Raw genomic sequence first — 16517 nt, 5'->3', positions numbered from 1 at the left:
ACCGCCGTTCATGGGACCGGGCCTTGGTCTTATTAAAAAAAAAAAAAAGTGGACCTACAGCATTTCTAGTTGAGGACCACTGGTATACACAGTGAAAGAGTGAAAGAACAATGGAGGCTTAACGGTGACTATCCATCCATCCATCCATCCATCTATTTTCCAATCCGCTTATCCTCACAAGGGTCGCGGGGGGTGCTGGAGCCTATCCCAGCTGTCATCGGGCAGTAGGCAGGGGACACTCTGAACAGGTTGGCAGACAATCGCAGGGCACACACAGAACAACCATCCGCGACCACACTCACACCCTTTCATTTGCTCGATGGTGTCATCAAGCAGTAAGCTACAGTGAAAGAGTGAAAGAACAATGGAGGCTTAATGGTGACTCCAGGCAAGACTTTACATCAACATTTTTTTTTTAATGATGAATCAAGGGACAATTTAGAGCAGTAGTTCTGAACCTGGGTTCGATCGAACCCTTGGGTTTCGGTGAACCAGTCTCAGGGGTTCGACGGAGTCTGCCATGGAGGTTAAGACATTTTCCAATCCGCTTATCCTCACAAGGGTCGCGGGGGGTGCTGGAGCCTATCCCAGCTGTCATCGGGCAGTAGGCAGGGGACACTCTGAACCGGTTGGCAGACAATCGCAGGGCACATACAGAACAACCATCCGCGATCACACTCACACCCATAGGGACAATTTAGAGCAGTAGTTCTGAACCTGGGTTCGATTGAACCCTCGGGTTTCGGTGAACCAGTCTCAGGGGTTCGACGGAGTCTGCCATGGAGGTTAAGACACGCCCGACTCAACATGTCAATGAGCTATGACACGCCCGCTTGGCCATCACTGGCTGGCTGCAGATGATCACATTACATTGCTTGGCCAATCAGTGCCACGGGAAATTTAGTTTGCTCTGTAGTCAATGTGGGACTGTCGTGATAGTACGTCGTGTAATTTTATTAAATTTTTTTTTCAATGTTTTAACACATGCTATGTCGTGTTAAAGAACGTGGTCGGATGACTATGTACCACAAGGATTCACATGCATCGCAGAACGTGATGGGACTCAGCGTCCTATCTGCATGATTTGTCATGCCAAGTTGAGCAACTCTCGTCTCACACCGATAAAACTGAAGGAACACTTCTTGAATCCAATTTTTATTTTTCACTAAGGTTTCGGTTGGATGCGCATATAAACTGGTTGGGTTCGGTACGTCTAACAAGGTTAAGAACCACTGATTTAGAGTGTTCAATGAGCCTGTCATGCATGTTTTTGGAATGTAGGAGTAAACCGGAGTACCCAGAGAAAACCCACACAGGCACAGCCTAACGGTGACTAAATGACCATAAGTAGCAAGATTGTTTGTGAATAACCTTAAATAAATATGAGTTTAAATCGGTCAAATGTAAAGGAGGACCGAACTCATGACTCTGTATTTGTTAGGACATCACTCTATCGACTGTACCAAATGAGGACCTGAGTTCTTGGTTTGCAACGAACGGTACATATGAAGATAAAATGACTGCAAACCTACATTCCCAAACTCACCAACTAACTTTAACCCTTTCATGCACACTGTGACCTGACAACCCGACAAACTGTCCACTGTAAGGGACCATCATAATGACCCAAAGGAGGTTTAAGGATCATGCGTCATCTCTCCCACCTCATGGAACTTACGAGTGTGATAATGACTTGTTCCTTAGTGCCCCTTACACTTCCATTTTTTTTTTACCTGTCCAGGCCTGACAGGGAGTCCATGGAGGTTTATGTAGTTGACTCCGTTGCTGCCGGATTAATTAGTCCCTCGTTTTGCCCCCACTGGGGGCAGGATTCTTTGTTGTTGATAAAATGGACAACACTTTTCGGCCCTTTATTGACTACCAGGTCCTAAATGACATTATGGGGAAGAACACGTATCCTCTTTCATTTACTGACTCGGCCTTCGGCTCCCTCCATCAAGCAACAATCTTTTCCAAATTGGACCTCAGTAGAAATGAACCACTTGGTGAGAATAAAAGGGGGGATTGAGTGGAAAACTGCTTCTAACACTCCTCTCTTGGCCACTTGGAGTATCTGGTAATGCCTTTCGGACTTACAAACGTACCAGCTGTTTTTCAGGCTCTCATCAATGACATCCTATGAGACATGCTCAACCAGTTTGTTTGTTTGCTTTGATGACAATCTCATTTTCTTCCCGGGACAGTCAAAGAACATATCCAGAATGTCAGACTGTTGTTACAATTTTTTTTTTCTACTAGTGTGAATCTGTTAAAGATGAAACGTTTTGTCAACTTTTCACAATTAGAGAATATAAAGAATCACTTACTTTTCAGTAAAAACTGCAGTTTTAGCTTGCAAAGAGGTGATGCGTTTTCATCTGAGGTTTCCCAGTATTTCGAGGTTCCATTTCCATTGGACAAACTGATTCTTTTTGTGGGAAAATCCTGAAGCATGATTTCAAATACATAGACACCTTCGCTGACATGCCCTGTCTTTTCAAGTGTGCAAGTATTCTGGTTCAAGGAAAAAAATGAAACGGAGGATGTCATTACCATTCATGTATTATTCTTTGACAATTTTGTATTCTGAACGCAGAGAGGTACAGTTGACCTCCGCATACTCGCGGCTTGGCACCCGCAGGAGCGCAAATGTGTGGATTTTTTTTCCCGGGATTTTCTCCTCATTTCCTCCCATTTTTCATGGAGGAAATATAACTCAACATAATTTGAAGAATATTTGGGGTTTTTAAGCAACAATTCCTCCCTCCCACCACAAAGCATTTCAATGGCTGTCAATTGTATGTGGATTTTCATTATTGGTCCCTATCCCCTGTTAAGAGCGGTGGTCAACTGAATACATATTTTTCTAGGTTGTTGGTTGGCCATGCTTACATAAAAAGCCACAAACTATGTTGCCCTTTTAACAAATAGGTAGAGTGCCACAATATTCAGGAATTACCTCATTGAGAGTGATATTTTTATGAACCGCAGCATCTGCAGGCCAGTGACACTTCACGTGATCTCCATCTGGATCATATGCTAAAAGATGCATATTTGAAAAACAGTTCTGGTGCACCCTGCATGAAAACAGAAGCATTATTCAGAGTCAACAGAAAAACATCAGTCCTTGATCAGGCGCTCATTGAAATTGCAAGTTCCATAATTCAACCCATACATCCATTTGCTGATAACAACTGTACTTCAAACATTCATTCATTGAAAATTAACTGTTTAATCTCCTGTCATGTGGTTTATTGCATACTGGGTCTTAGGAAAACTTTATTTACCTTAAGGAGGACACGGTAGTCGTTACGGGACAGTTGTTAAGGGTTTCAGTGTCCGATCGTGTTCTGAGGTCCATATGGGCATAGGCTGTCCAATTAGTTTTCATGTCATTGTTAGTTGCCCAACAGCAACCTTTGTTACTGAAAGAAATATTGTTATCGCCAATCTCTCATTAGTTTTCAGCATAAATATACCTCTAAACAGCATTTTTTTTCAACATTCCAGTAATATGGTGCTGTTCCATTGTGACACAAATGTCGGTGACTAGAATGAAAGAGAATGAAAGGGACTGACAACGCAAAATGTCCAGCGTTGAGTGACTTAAGCCCGCCTATCAAATAAGAAGTAGGCTTGATTTATACTGTAAAGTGGTTCCCCTGTTCAACATGAAAAATATTAAGTTGGTCCAAAATTAAGCGTGCGGGTTTAGCACAGCAAGGTGACATACAAACGGGTACTAACTGTTTCATTTTTGTCAAGTGGCATGTTGAGATAAATACCATATTTTCCGCACTATAAGGCGCACCTAAAAGCATTCAATATTCTCAAAAGCCGACAGTGCGCCCGATAATCCAATGCACCTCATATATGTTGTCACAGTCTCTTTATATTCCCCACTGAGTTGTTTCCCTGTTAGTGTTTCTCTGCCATCTCGTGGTGATTAGCAGGAACCAATTGTAACCTAAAAGGGTTCTACCTGTCAATAATTGACATGTGCATCACCAACATACACTCAAACAAACAGACAACTACTTTGTGAGCTCTGCGCAGCCATAATGAAATGAATATAATACCAATAGCATAGCTAACCACTGACTAAACCGGGGGTCGGCAACCCGCGGCTCCAGAGCCGCATGTGGCTCTTTAGCGCCGCCCTAGCGGCTCCCTGGAGCTTTTTCAAAAAATGTTTGAAAATGGAAAAAGATGGGGGAAGGGGAGTTTTAATACGGTTTCTGTAGAAGGACAAACAAGACACAAACATTCTTAATGTTTTCCAATGCTTTAAAAATGTGTAGAATAAATATTAAATGTAAAAAGGACTGGATGCCAGACAGGTGGCTGTCATGAAAAAAAAAACAGCATTTCATGTACAATTCACTGAGGGTACTGGCAAAGAATGGGAATGTGGATGGCTGAGAGAAGCATTTTAAATGCAACACGTGAGCTACGATAGTAAACACGCTGGAAAAGTGCGTCCCATGCCTCGTTCATCTTTGGGGCCGTTAAGGCTGTTGCTCATTATGGCATTCGTGTGTAAATGAGTGTGTATGTGCGCGTGCGGTAATGGGTCGATCGCTGGAGGTTGGTTGATCGAAAAGTAGATCTTCCGTCAAAAAAGGTTGGGCACCCCTTCTCTACAGGATGCTTTGCAGGGGAAAAACATTTAATCGTGAAGACTCATTGTGTATTTGTAGCCAACTTAGTCATTTTGAGAGTAGGCAAATACTGTGTAGCTAATATAGATTGTTCAGGAATTTATTCCTACCTGTGATTTTTTTAGCCCCTCTCTGTTAGTTGGATCTGTTCAAACACTTGAAAGAAAGAACGTAGTATGCTGTTGAAGGTATTTCCTGCTTACTGTGATTACAATCACCTTTAGTGCCACTTGACCCCCATTACTTTTAGGGCCCCCTCCAGAGGACATGTTTAACATCAAAAGAGGAACTGTTATCTCAAGTATCTGTGTTGCTGCCATCACATCAAAGCTCAGACTGAAGACAATAGGGGGTAGTGGTGGTCTGGTCTCACCTCACCACTCCCAACTTTTTCCACCCACATCGGGTCAAATGACATGTTAATTTCTTTGTTTCCGGAATTTGCATGGAGGCGGAACTGCCCGCCTCTCATTATCATATTGTCTCTATATATTCTCATGACTGGATGGATTTTTTTTCTACGCTTCCTGACGAAATCTGAAACTCTCAGGAGCCCGAATTGATTCGTATTGTGTTGTGATAAACTGCAGAAAAGACAACGTGGTGTTGGGTCTTTCTTCCACCTGATAGAGAAATAAAAGAACCTGTGTCCAAGGAGGGCCGTAAGGAAATGGACAAACCCCCTCCTCAACAAGATTCATACAGCATGTGTTGCCTTCAATGTAAGGCTTATATAAGGCTTTTAATTTTTTGCAGCTCCAGACATATTTGGGGGTTTCTTTGGTCCAATATGGCTCTTTCAACATTTTGAGTTGCTGACCCCTGGACTAAACCAAGCAAGAAGGAAATAAGCAACTTCTAAGGATATGTGAATTATGAGCCGACGAAATTTGCGTGCCTTATTGTTGAATCAATTGTCTTCATAACTTTTGTCTTTCATTTATTGTATTGTAATGCCATTTGTATTAATATGTTTCATATCCGTGTTTGTGACCAGCTCTCATGGCTTTGTTACAGCTGCAGTGGTTGTGAAAGCTCTATTTAAATAAAGCTGTATTATATTGAATTCTCTTTGGTGTAGCTCCATCTAGTGAATGCATAGCGCAACCGCAGCCACTGTTGTAGCTTCTATTCTATGCGCCTTATAATGAATGCAGTGCACCCTATATTCTAAAACCATTTTAAAATAGGCCATTCATTATAATCCAAAGCGCCTTATAGTGCAGAAAATATGCTACTATGACAATTGTTTTTGCTGTCAATAATTGGACAGCCCAAGATATACATATTCTTTACCTTAAGTCAACCCCCTTTTCTTTATTATTGTGCAATGATCTATCATAAAGCTATTATGGCACATAGTCTTACATAAAATGAATATAAACTTGGCAACTTCCAATACCAATAGATACATGAAGAAAATGTCAACATTGAACAGCTTTTCATTTGACGGCTATGTGTAACGTATGTTCATAGGCCATTAAAAATGATCAGGAATCTGAAAGCCTTTAGTCATATACCTCAGAGAAATATGGGAAACATTCAGTAAGACGTTTGCCTGGGTAAATCTGCCAGATTGACACCATCTGCCCTGGCCCGTGTTGTCCTGGTCTGTTTGCATGACAATACTGTGGACGAAGCTTTTACACTCCTCACATGTAAAAGGTGATGAATGAACACAGTTATTCCTGCCATTCTGTTGGTGATGGAAGGCCACCTACAGAGACAAGTTGTGGAGAATAGATCAGATGAATGTTAGAACTCACTCGTGTTTCCATTTGTACACTATGCTCAAGGAGGAGTGTTCTCCTTGCTGAGCTTTAATTAGAACTTGAAAACAGACCAATATTTTGTATTGGTGAACTGTTCAATTCCTCTCATACATCCATTTCTATAGCACTTATACTGTTCGGGGGAACAGGAAAGCTGTAGTCTATCCCAGTTGATTAGAGGTAAGAAATACAATACGCACTTTATCCATCATATCTCAGTCAGAGGATTGACACAATGAGGCAGACAAACATTCGCACTCACATGCAGAGACCTTCAATGGACATAAGAAGTCTACACCCCCCTATTCAAACGCAAGGTTTTTGTGGAAAAAAAAAAAATAGACCCAGACAAATGTTTTCACATTTTTCCACCAGCAATGTAACCAATAGCCTCTACAACGCAATTGAAAAAGATTTGTTTTTCTTGAGGGGGAAAATAAACAACTGAGATAAATTGCCTGCACAACTGTTTTGTTTTGCTTTTTGTGCTACTGCTGTTTTGCTCTTACTGGTGACCCCAGCAACACCCGCATGAAAACACAACTGTAGGTGCCAATTTGATATTGGTCGAATTTTGTGTGTTCCATTTGCCGTTTAGTATTAATATGTTCAATTGGCATATTTCCTAATTTAGTAGAAATAGTCGACATTGTTATTTTATGCATCTCTGAGTGTTTCTTTTACAGAACTATTTGTTGTGACGTCACGCGACTGTCGAATGAAGACACGGTGGAGAAGGAGTCAGACAGAGAGAGATGAGGCCAGCTGAAGATTAGAAGCTATACAGTTTTTTGACCATATAATACCGACAATTAGACAACCCAAAGAGAACCTTTTTTGTATACTTTATTTTTTAATAAACAGAAAATACAAAGAAGTCAATGTCGTGTACTTGTTTGCGTTCAAGACTCGTCGTTACGCTGGCCTCAAAGGTGCACCGGAATAGCACCGACAACAACCAAACCATTCTGGTCGATGCTGTTTTTTTATCTATTTATTTATTTATCTCAAGCAGGGAAATCAACCCCCCCCCCCCTCAGTTTTACACGTAATTATATTTTGTTAGCTCGACCTCTGCCATAGTTACAAATAATCTCAGCAGTTTGACTTGTAGCGCTTACACAATGGCAAAGGGACGATGCATTTTTGACGATTTATTTAGTCTTGACACATGGATAAACTGTTTTGGGAGAGATATGAGCTTTTGCAAGTGACCTCCTGAACCATCCAGGTTATTTTTGGTAGAACATTTAAAAAAAGTAATTTAAAAAATAATCATGAAGAAATTTTAAACATAGAGAATCGAGAGCTTTGTTTTAAAATTCGAACAAAAAGTGGAGGGAGCTTCCAGGGTCATCAGCATGTCTTAAGCTAAATGAAAAACAAAACAAGTAAATAGCTCCCTAAAGTTTTCTGCAGTAAATTAAGTTTCCAAATTTTCAAAACAGGAAGAATTAGAGAAAAAACCCATACAAACATTGGGAGAAAATTTCCACTCAGACTAGAGCCATGCGATTCAATCCAATTCCAGGCCCAAACCATATTGCGAAGGCGATTGTTGCCTTAAACTTGCAAAGTTTACTTTATCTTACTCACTTAATTACTGAGTTACTATTGAAAGCACCATTTGTTAATTAGCGCATGTCACACAAAGCCTTGAGTCGGAAAACATGAATCATAACATTAGCATAAAGTGGAACACAATACCTGAATATTTCCATCAGGGTCCTTGTGTGGCTTAATAAAACTAATGTTATCCCCATGAAAATCTTCAGCTGAAGTTAACCTCAGTACTGCCAATAGCATTAGTAGGACACATGCTGCCATGATGTCTTCAGGAATCTGTTCTTAGCCTGCTTTGTCAGTTCCTGAGCTCTGAAAGGTATTTTGCTTTGAAGTCCACCTAACAGGTCAAACCTGATACCAAGTGAAATGTTTTTCTTCTTTTCTCACCTCAAACATAACTTTCTTTATCTCTTTCTTTATAATTCTAAGATGAACTTCAGTTCGGGTGTGTGTAAAGTCATAGTTCCATGATTGACCTGAGGAGCTGAGAGCAAGAAACTACTGTTTTGTTTTGTTTTTTGTTAAACTGGTTTATTTTTCATTCTCTCGAAAAATGAAGAATGGAATCTGAACCCATTTTAGCACTAGACTGTGAAAGACTCATGACTACAGTCGAAAGTTTCAGACAACTAATTATAGCGATGAGGAAAAATAAGTGGGTAAGAACTATGTACTGTATAAAGAATGAAAGCGTTCTGCAATGTGACTCCTGTACTGTGATGGTGGGAGTTGAAGGCTTGTTACAGTATTCAAATATCAAACTACTCCCCCCGCGGCGCTATCCACTATTATACAAAATTGTTTTGATAATATATGCATGCTTAAACGGGATTCCTGCTGTATTTGAATGAGTCATTTATAAGTCAGTTGAGTAAGTAAACTGACTAGTTTGTGTTGCTGTTTTTTTAACAGCCTTAATTAATCACATTTAGTTACTCTTACTGTGTATTTTTATGAAGGGCTCAATTTAGTGGGATCAGTGGCGGGCCGTGCATTTCAACCTTAGGCCTTCAGTGACGTCACATACATGAACACAATACTGTATAGGCTCGTCAAGCAGCACTTCATTTCAGGAGCATTTAAAACCATCAAGTATGCATTCACAATTAAGAGCAGGAAACTAAATTTACAGATAGTCAAAAATAAAAAGATGATTTAAAAATACGAAATAAAATGCCACCCAAATTACGCTGCGTGATCTTAAACAAGTCTGTCCAATAAATTGCGCAATGTCGCAGTTTCATATAAGACACCAACCAAACAATAACAAAACAAACTATTCTTTGAAAATAAAGTTAACAGATCATTTGCATTTTGAGAAGAGGCTATACAACAGCAAATAACTGAAAATGTTGAGCAGCTGAGATTGAACGAACTTTAGTGCACGAAGGTGACTACAATGCGCCATTATAAATTGCAGGTGAGCAGATACATTTTTGTATCTTTGTCATTTTATTTCGTTACCATGAATTTAATACTAACGAAATAAAATGACAAGAAGAAATGTAAAATAAAATTCATTGACTCACCAATGTAGTTCTAACGCACCATAGCTTGTAAGTGCCCAGCCGTTTCCTTGCTGCCTTAGTAAAACAATCCAGTGTGGCTCCAAACACCAAATCGGTCAGTTGCAAGCAATAGGCATTCCCAGCAGTACAATTTGCAGCGTTTCTCAGAGGCTGTGAGCCACGGGTACTGTTCATAATTGCTCGTCTGAAAATGACGGACAAACCCTTTTCCTTGCTGGGACAGGCTAGCTAGGGCAAGAGTTGGGCGCAATATCCAGCTTTTCGTGGAAGGCCCGTCTTGAAAATTGTGTGGAAAGTAGTTCTGCAACCAGATCAACGTCTTCTCCTTCGGCCATTTTGGGTTAAAATGCGAGTGATAACTCTAGCAGGTGCTAATCCAATCTTTTTTTTTTTTTAATCTTTATTGAACAAGTCAGGATACAAATCTCAGGAAACAGAAAAGGCGCTAATCCAATCACCAAACGCGCACGGCCAGTCTCGACGTAAGGCCTTCTAGCTGGCCCTAGTATGCAGACAGTCAGACTTCGTGATCTGATTGGCTATTGAAACCTGACTGTGCCTGTTCACTTACAGCACACAGGGGCCTGCTCTGTTTAATCTGAAGGCCCCGAGCAAGTTTAAGTTACCTGGCAACACAAGCTAGCTGAAATATGATTGGTTAAAACCTCTACCATAATAAATAAGTTATTTATCGAGTGGCTTTCAATGTTATTTGAAAGCTATTGAAAGTAAATTTACTTTTCTGAGAATGTTTAGGCCAGCAGAGAAGGCCTTGCTGGCCCTGAGGGTCCGCCACTGAGTGGGATCCATTGAAAGATTAATTGGCGACCCTTAGATGATATTAAAATTAGTTTCTTGGGACCACATTCTCACTGCTCTCTTGGTCTGGCAGGTTTTCCGGTTTAACTATCTCATATGTCCAGTTTGGGGCACATGACTTCCCGTAGTTGCGTCATCGTATGTAAATTGTTGGAGTGGCAAGATGGCTACCGAACCAAACAAGACTGAAATACTTACTATTTTCAAACGACTGAGATCCATTCCTACCAACAAGGTAATTCAGTACGTCACGTTTACTGTACATGTACCACCCGGTCGATGTGTCTTTGTTTGATAGTCGTTGACTTGTTTCGTGTCTTGTGAAGAGAGGCCCAGCTCCTCGGTCGAAGCTAGCTGTGGCTAACAGCTGCTAGCCTGCCGGTGAACCAGCGAATATGAAGGCCACGTATACGACTTGTGCTGGCCGTTCTAAGCTAATCACATATGGCACATATGCAACGTCAAAAATGGGGCCCAAATGCGAATGAACCGATCCACCTTTACAGTAATAAATTACAGTCACGTTACATTTTCAAGTGGATTGGTGCAGTTAGTAATTCATTTGATAGGTATTTTTATAGGATGGTGGACTTCATGTCACGTCGTATTGCAGTCGTAGTTCTGCTTTTCCAATACTTGAAGTAAAATTTCCCACCTACTGTACTCATCCACTCTTAAGTGTAAATTAGCCAGAGTTTTCCGATTACGTTATATTGAATAAAGACAGCGCTCTCCCGTAGTCTCGCACTTGCCTCCATATCTTTGTATTTGCAACCAGATTAAAAATGACAATACACTTCGCGACTACTTCAGACTATGGTTATAAAAAGAATACAGCTGCATATCTTTGACTCTGTGAATCAATGCTAAAGTCAGAACATATGATTATAACTCCTGTATCGGCTCTTTTATATGTGATCACGATACAGTATACAGTAGTTTCCGCTCTTTATTGTACATGTTTTAAATTATTTTGTAATAACTTAGATTAAAAAAAAAAATAGCATGGATTAATGACTGTCACCCACAAGTCGATGTGTGATGTGGAGAAAATTTAAGAAGCATTTGTACTTCAGAGGTGTAAGGTGCTTAAATTGGAGTATTTATGCACTATTCCTCTACAGGTGTGTTTTGACTGTTCTGCGAAAAACCCTAGCTGGGCGAGCATACCATATGGCGTCTTCTTGTGCATTGACTGCTCTGGAATCCACCGTTCCCTTGGAGTGCACCTCAGCTTCATCAGGTGGGCTTCTGTTTTTTGGGGTTTTTTTTTCTCACAAAAAGAGAATGACAAATATGCAAGTGCATGATTGACAAGTGTCTTGCAGCAAAGTTCCTACACATGTGTGGAAAAGAAATGCATTTCATTTAATACATTTCCAGGTCTGGAAAACTATGGAAAATTGACACTATTGTATAGTAAAATATAAATTCTATCAAATACTAAGTTTCCAAGACTGTTGAAACAGTTTTATTTTCTAAAACAAAAAATTGTGGACATCTACAAAAACATTCAGATTTACGTGTTTTTAAGGCGCTTTGAAGCACAGCTGCAATGTGTATTTGAGAGCGCACAGTATTCTATCAGGGCATAGTGTGTACACGATTCTGATTAGCTCAGAAAATGACATCGGTGTATGTTAGGGCTGTAACAAAAAACAATTTAAACCAGTGTATGAATTTTAATTTTAAAAGTTGTGAGTGCACTGAATCAAGCTGAATAGAATAATTACACTTTCAAATCGAACCATCCTTGAATCGTGTCACGCCCTATGAACCTATCTGTATCAAATTGTCTTTTATTGGAGGGAAGCACACCCCAAGTGTTCATCATCAGCTGATAATTCAACTCTGCCCTATTTATATAGTGCTTTTCACAACAGCTGCAGCAAAGCACTGTACAGAACATGAGACAAAACATTAATTATACAAACCAACAAAAATCGTTTTCTTCACTCCAACATGCACTTTGTTGCACCTAATAATAGTAGTCTCCTTTCACCAGTTGATGAGAGATTTAATCAATGCATGGGTGATGTCACTCACATCTGCTACAAACTAACTTTGAAAGTAAACAAGCAACGGTAGCATCTGTTGGTGAGTAACACGCGCGCACAGAAAGAATGATTCACGTCTCCTGTTCCAATTAGATCCTCTACACTTTACTTTTCAAACACTAACTCTTGTCCACATCTCCTTCGGGCCCCATGTTGAGGACACTCCTCACTTGTCATCCTCAGCTCTGCCGTCCATCCATACCATCGCAGACGGTCCACCAGCACCGACATTTCTGCTGAACAGCATGGGGCTGTCGCAAAAATGCTGTCTCCATAAAACACCAACAGTCAAATAGCGCTCACATTCCCTGACAATAGATTTATTATTATGATTCGATATTTTGTGTTAACATATGCTACAGACTGCACACCCAGTGTCACAGCCACATTTTAAATTATTTTTTCTACAGTAAGACATAGACTCCTTTGTACGCAAAAGCCCACTTCCTGCCCCTATGGTACTCGGCTGAGCTGTTGTACTTAAATTTTGGGTCACAGATCGGCACTCTGCGCCCCCAAACCGGAGACGTGTTAGCAGCGTGTGTTTGATCCCCAAGTCGATCCACCATCAATAGTGGATAAATGTGCACCCGCGTCGTACCAACTCACATCTGACCCTCAATGTCAACAGAAAAATGTTCGATCAAGGGAGGTTGGCTACTTGAAAAGTAGATCATGGCTCAAAAAGATTATCTGATAGGGAATCTGAAGTTCTCTGAGGACAGAAATTTGCAAATTTCAAACAATAACGAGTGATTTAATCATTTACTTTATTTGGTGATTATGGCACATTTTATGACTGGGATGCTGCTAAAAACTTGAGGGGGGGAAAACGGAAGAGACTTAAGCGGCAAAAGTGTGAACTCCGTAAAATTTCAATGAACTTACAGACAAGAAGGATGAAATCAACCCTAAGAAAACAACAAAATTGTGAGTTAAAATGGCAAAACACTTCCTCGCACAACAACTGTCAAATATGAATTGCACACTTCACCAATAGTGGTTTGAATGAGAGCTTTGGACAATTTTATGCTGCCATCCTGTCAACGAAGACCGACAGAGAGCTCGCGTCAACCGTCACATATAAATACACCAAATATATGAGTAGTAACTGATTTCATTGTCATACTTAAAGTGGATATTTATTAAGCATTGCCAAATTAGAAAATGTATTTGCTGAGGTATTGAATAGTATTCACATTCCCTTAGAAAGTTCTAGGATTGGAATGGCTCTTCAAGCCCTCATGTACTGCAAGGGAAATGAAATTGTTTTCATAAAACTCTATATTTTCACTACAAAACGTAACATTAACATGATTGTAGTAATAATGGCTAACACGGTACAAGCAGGCTAATAATGCCCTTGGAGGTGTACAATTATCACCAGTTAATGGAGTTAGTCGAGGTAACTATCCTCCACAAATGTCACTTTTACAGAGAACCCTGGATACCAAAGTATGGACTTTTTCAAAACTCAAATGAGTAGGAATCCTGTTGTTCTAATTTCTTTTTACATGTCATTGTCTGTTCCGACTGTAAATAAATTGTATTTGTCCCTCTCACCGAGGATGCTTTACTCCCCCCTTTTTTTTTTCAGATCCACTGAGTTAGATTCCAACTGGAACTGGTTTCAGCTTAGATGTATGCAGGTTGGAGGCAATGCCAATGCAGTAAGTTGACACTGGCCTGACAAGTAAAGCACAAGTTTGACCAAAGTAAAGTAGCATTTAAAACAAAACAAAAAAAAGAACACTTTTGTCGGTTTTCAATCGCAGAGTCCAAATGCAATGTTGACCGGTCGAGGCATGCTGGAAATAACCCAGTTTCTCTTTCTGTTTGAAGACTGCCTTTTTCCGCCAGCATGGCTGCTCCACAAACGACACCAATGCCAAGTATAACAGCCGTGCAGCGCAAATGTACAGGGAGAAGATTAGACAGCAAGCCAACACTGCACTGTCCAAGTATGGAACAGATGTGAGTCTAAGTACAGATCAACCAGTGGGGAAGGACGTCCCTGAGAGTTTTTATTTTTTTATTTTTTTAAGTTGCCACTGTATAATGGTTTGTTCTATTTTGAATGCTGACAGACATCATTACCAATCAAAGTAGAGTACATCAGTCCGTCTAGTGTCAGAGGTTGTTGAGACACAACCAGCCTCAAAGAATGTAAGCAGTATTGTAGGCCATAGGGTGAGGGTGTTTACGAATGACACTGTCTATAGCTGCCAACATGCTATGAAAATAAATGTTAGAATTCAAAGTGGCCTTAATTGATGTTTGTGCCCATCCTCGCTTTTTCAAATGCAGCTATGGATTGACTCTTCTGGGGGGCTCACAGCAGCGGCTCCTGAGAAAAAAGAACAAGACTTCTTTGCAGAACACACACAGGTAGGCTGGGAAGATTAAAATCGTACAAATTTTGACACCAAGTTTGATGATGATGTCGATACTGAAGTTTTAACGTTGAACTCGCACTGCTCTGCCATTCTTGATGAGATTGCTCCCATACAGCCTCGTATTAGGCCAAAAAAAAAGATAGTGTGTTTCCGGTAACATAAAATTTCAGCGTAGGGTTGGTAGATCGGACAAAGTTTTTTTTTTTTTTCCCCCCATCAAAAATCTAAACAAAATAACCATAAAACATAAAACAAGGAGACAATGAACCCCCCGCTCGCCGCCGAAGGCGACGCGCACCGACCGACCCCGCGCCCGACACCCTCCACCGTCCTCCTCCACCGTCCTCCTCCACCGTCCTCCTCCACCGTCCTCCTCCGCCCTCGGTTTTTACTCGGCCCGTGGTGTTCATCAAATAGTTCGCTGAATTTTTTCAATACATCAATGGATGCTATTTTCTTAACATTACGGTGCGAGCATGCGACTGTAACACAGAAAACGCGGTTTAAACTGTCGTCGGAGATCGCGGCCGCCGCCATGATTCAATGTTGTTGACAGACGACAGGGCAAACGACGCACGCGCTCAACGTGAATATCGCGAGAGTTTGCACCAATGTAAACACTCTACACAAAAATGTAGAGGGTTGTTTGAAAAAAATGCCGACCGTAAAGTTTTTTTTTCGACGTAGAAATTCTCGGTCGGTCGGGTTACCGGAAACACACTACTTTTTTTTCTCCGCCTTATGACTACCGCTAACCCTTTGGTTAAATGACTACATTTGTTAGCTTCGTCGCAAATGTCGGAGAGCCGGGCGCTTGTGTAACTCAAGCAAGCTTCTTGTACATCATTTTAATTTGAAAGAACTGTTAGTTGAATTCAATTCTATGCTTAAGGAATGCCATATTTTGCAAATCTTATCTCCTCTAATGAAGAGTAATCCGAGGGTCATTTTCAACACCGAAAGTAACATTACTGGTGTGCAACCACCTGCATCCTCTGATAAGCACTGTCGTCCTTTCTTTAATGTTTTGTGTGAACATTAAATTAACCTGCTGCTGTGATTGTTCCGTATAAAGAACAACTGTATGGAACAGTATACAACTTTGCCAAAGGCTTACATGTTGTTTTGCAGCAGCGTGACACTACTCTGCGTGCTACGCAATAAGAAGTAATTCTTTGAGCACGAGGAGGTTCATGATCGAGTTTTTGAATAAATAAGGCAGGATCACCTTTTTGGTCTCTCCTACGACCTTTCATGGCAACTGCCTCTTTTCATTCTTCACGTTTGTTGCTGTTTGTATTGCATAATGCTGGTCGAGATGCCTCTACAAATTGTTGTGCTCCCGTTAAATTTCTCTTTATTTGCTTAGGCCAAACACGGCAACTGTCTTGTCAATACAGTCTCCTTTCTTGCAAAATCCAGTGCTTCCACTCAAAAATGAACACATTGCTTTGTCTTAATATTTGAAAATCTCCCTTAAAAAAAAAAAAAAAAAAAACAATGCTTGGGCCGCAAATTGCCCCGCACCGTAGTTTGGACACCCCTGAATTGTCAGTGAGCACAATGTGATCAGATCACGCAAAGCACCAAAAAATACACTCTGATTTGATGAATTAAGATATACTGTATATTAGGGTGGTCCACATTTTCATGGCAAAAAAAAAGTTTGTCGGATTCGTCGGGCCGGGTCGGAATTCTTGTCGATACTATGGTACAA

The 16517-nt window shown here is 40.6% G+C and overlaps 2 protein-coding genes across 3 annotated transcripts in view; one reads left to right on the top strand and one right to left on the bottom strand.

The window, feature by feature from the left end:
- The window catches only part of LOC109514458 (uncharacterized), an 18321-nt gene extending 9831 nt beyond the window's left edge, over positions 1-8490 (bottom strand). Inside the window, exons 1-5 of the mRNA XM_019867586.1 lie at positions 8141-8490; positions 6182-6378; positions 3288-3425; positions 2960-3077; positions 2328-2514 (exon numbers count right to left, since the gene is read on the bottom strand). Of these exons, the coding sequence (XP_019723145.1) occupies positions 2328-2514; positions 2960-3077; positions 3288-3425; positions 6182-6378; positions 8141-8260 (760 nt within the window). The 5' untranslated portion in view covers positions 8261-8490. The remainder of the gene's footprint in view (positions 1-2327; positions 2515-2959; positions 3078-3287; positions 3426-6181; positions 6379-8140) is intronic.
- A 1958-nt stretch (positions 8491-10448) lies between these two features.
- arfgap2 (ADP-ribosylation factor GTPase activating protein 2) overlaps positions 10449-16517 on the top strand; it is a 16568-nt gene continuing 10499 nt past the window's right edge. The window contains exons 1-5 of one of the 2 annotated variants that reach the window (XM_019867267.1): positions 10449-10582; positions 11472-11590; positions 14002-14074; positions 14247-14378; positions 14712-14792. In XM_019867267.1, coding sequence (XP_019722826.1) covers positions 10511-10582; positions 11472-11590; positions 14002-14074; positions 14247-14378; positions 14712-14792 — 477 coding nt within the window. In that variant the 5' untranslated portion in view covers positions 10449-10510. The remainder of the gene's footprint in view (positions 10583-11471; positions 11591-14001; positions 14075-14246; positions 14379-14711; positions 14793-16517) is intronic. The other variant, XM_019867268.1, reaches the window with a different exon arrangement.

Source organism: Hippocampus comes, unplaced genomic scaffold (genome assembly GCF_001891065.2).
Source record: "Hippocampus comes isolate QL1 unplaced genomic scaffold, H_comes_QL1_v1.1 scaffold2, whole genome shotgun sequence".
Lineage (NCBI taxonomy): Eukaryota > Metazoa > Chordata > Actinopteri > Syngnathiformes > Syngnathidae > Hippocampus > Hippocampus comes.
The sequence above is the reverse complement of the archived record's forward strand: the minus strand, read 5'-3'. Positions and strand labels throughout refer to the sequence as shown.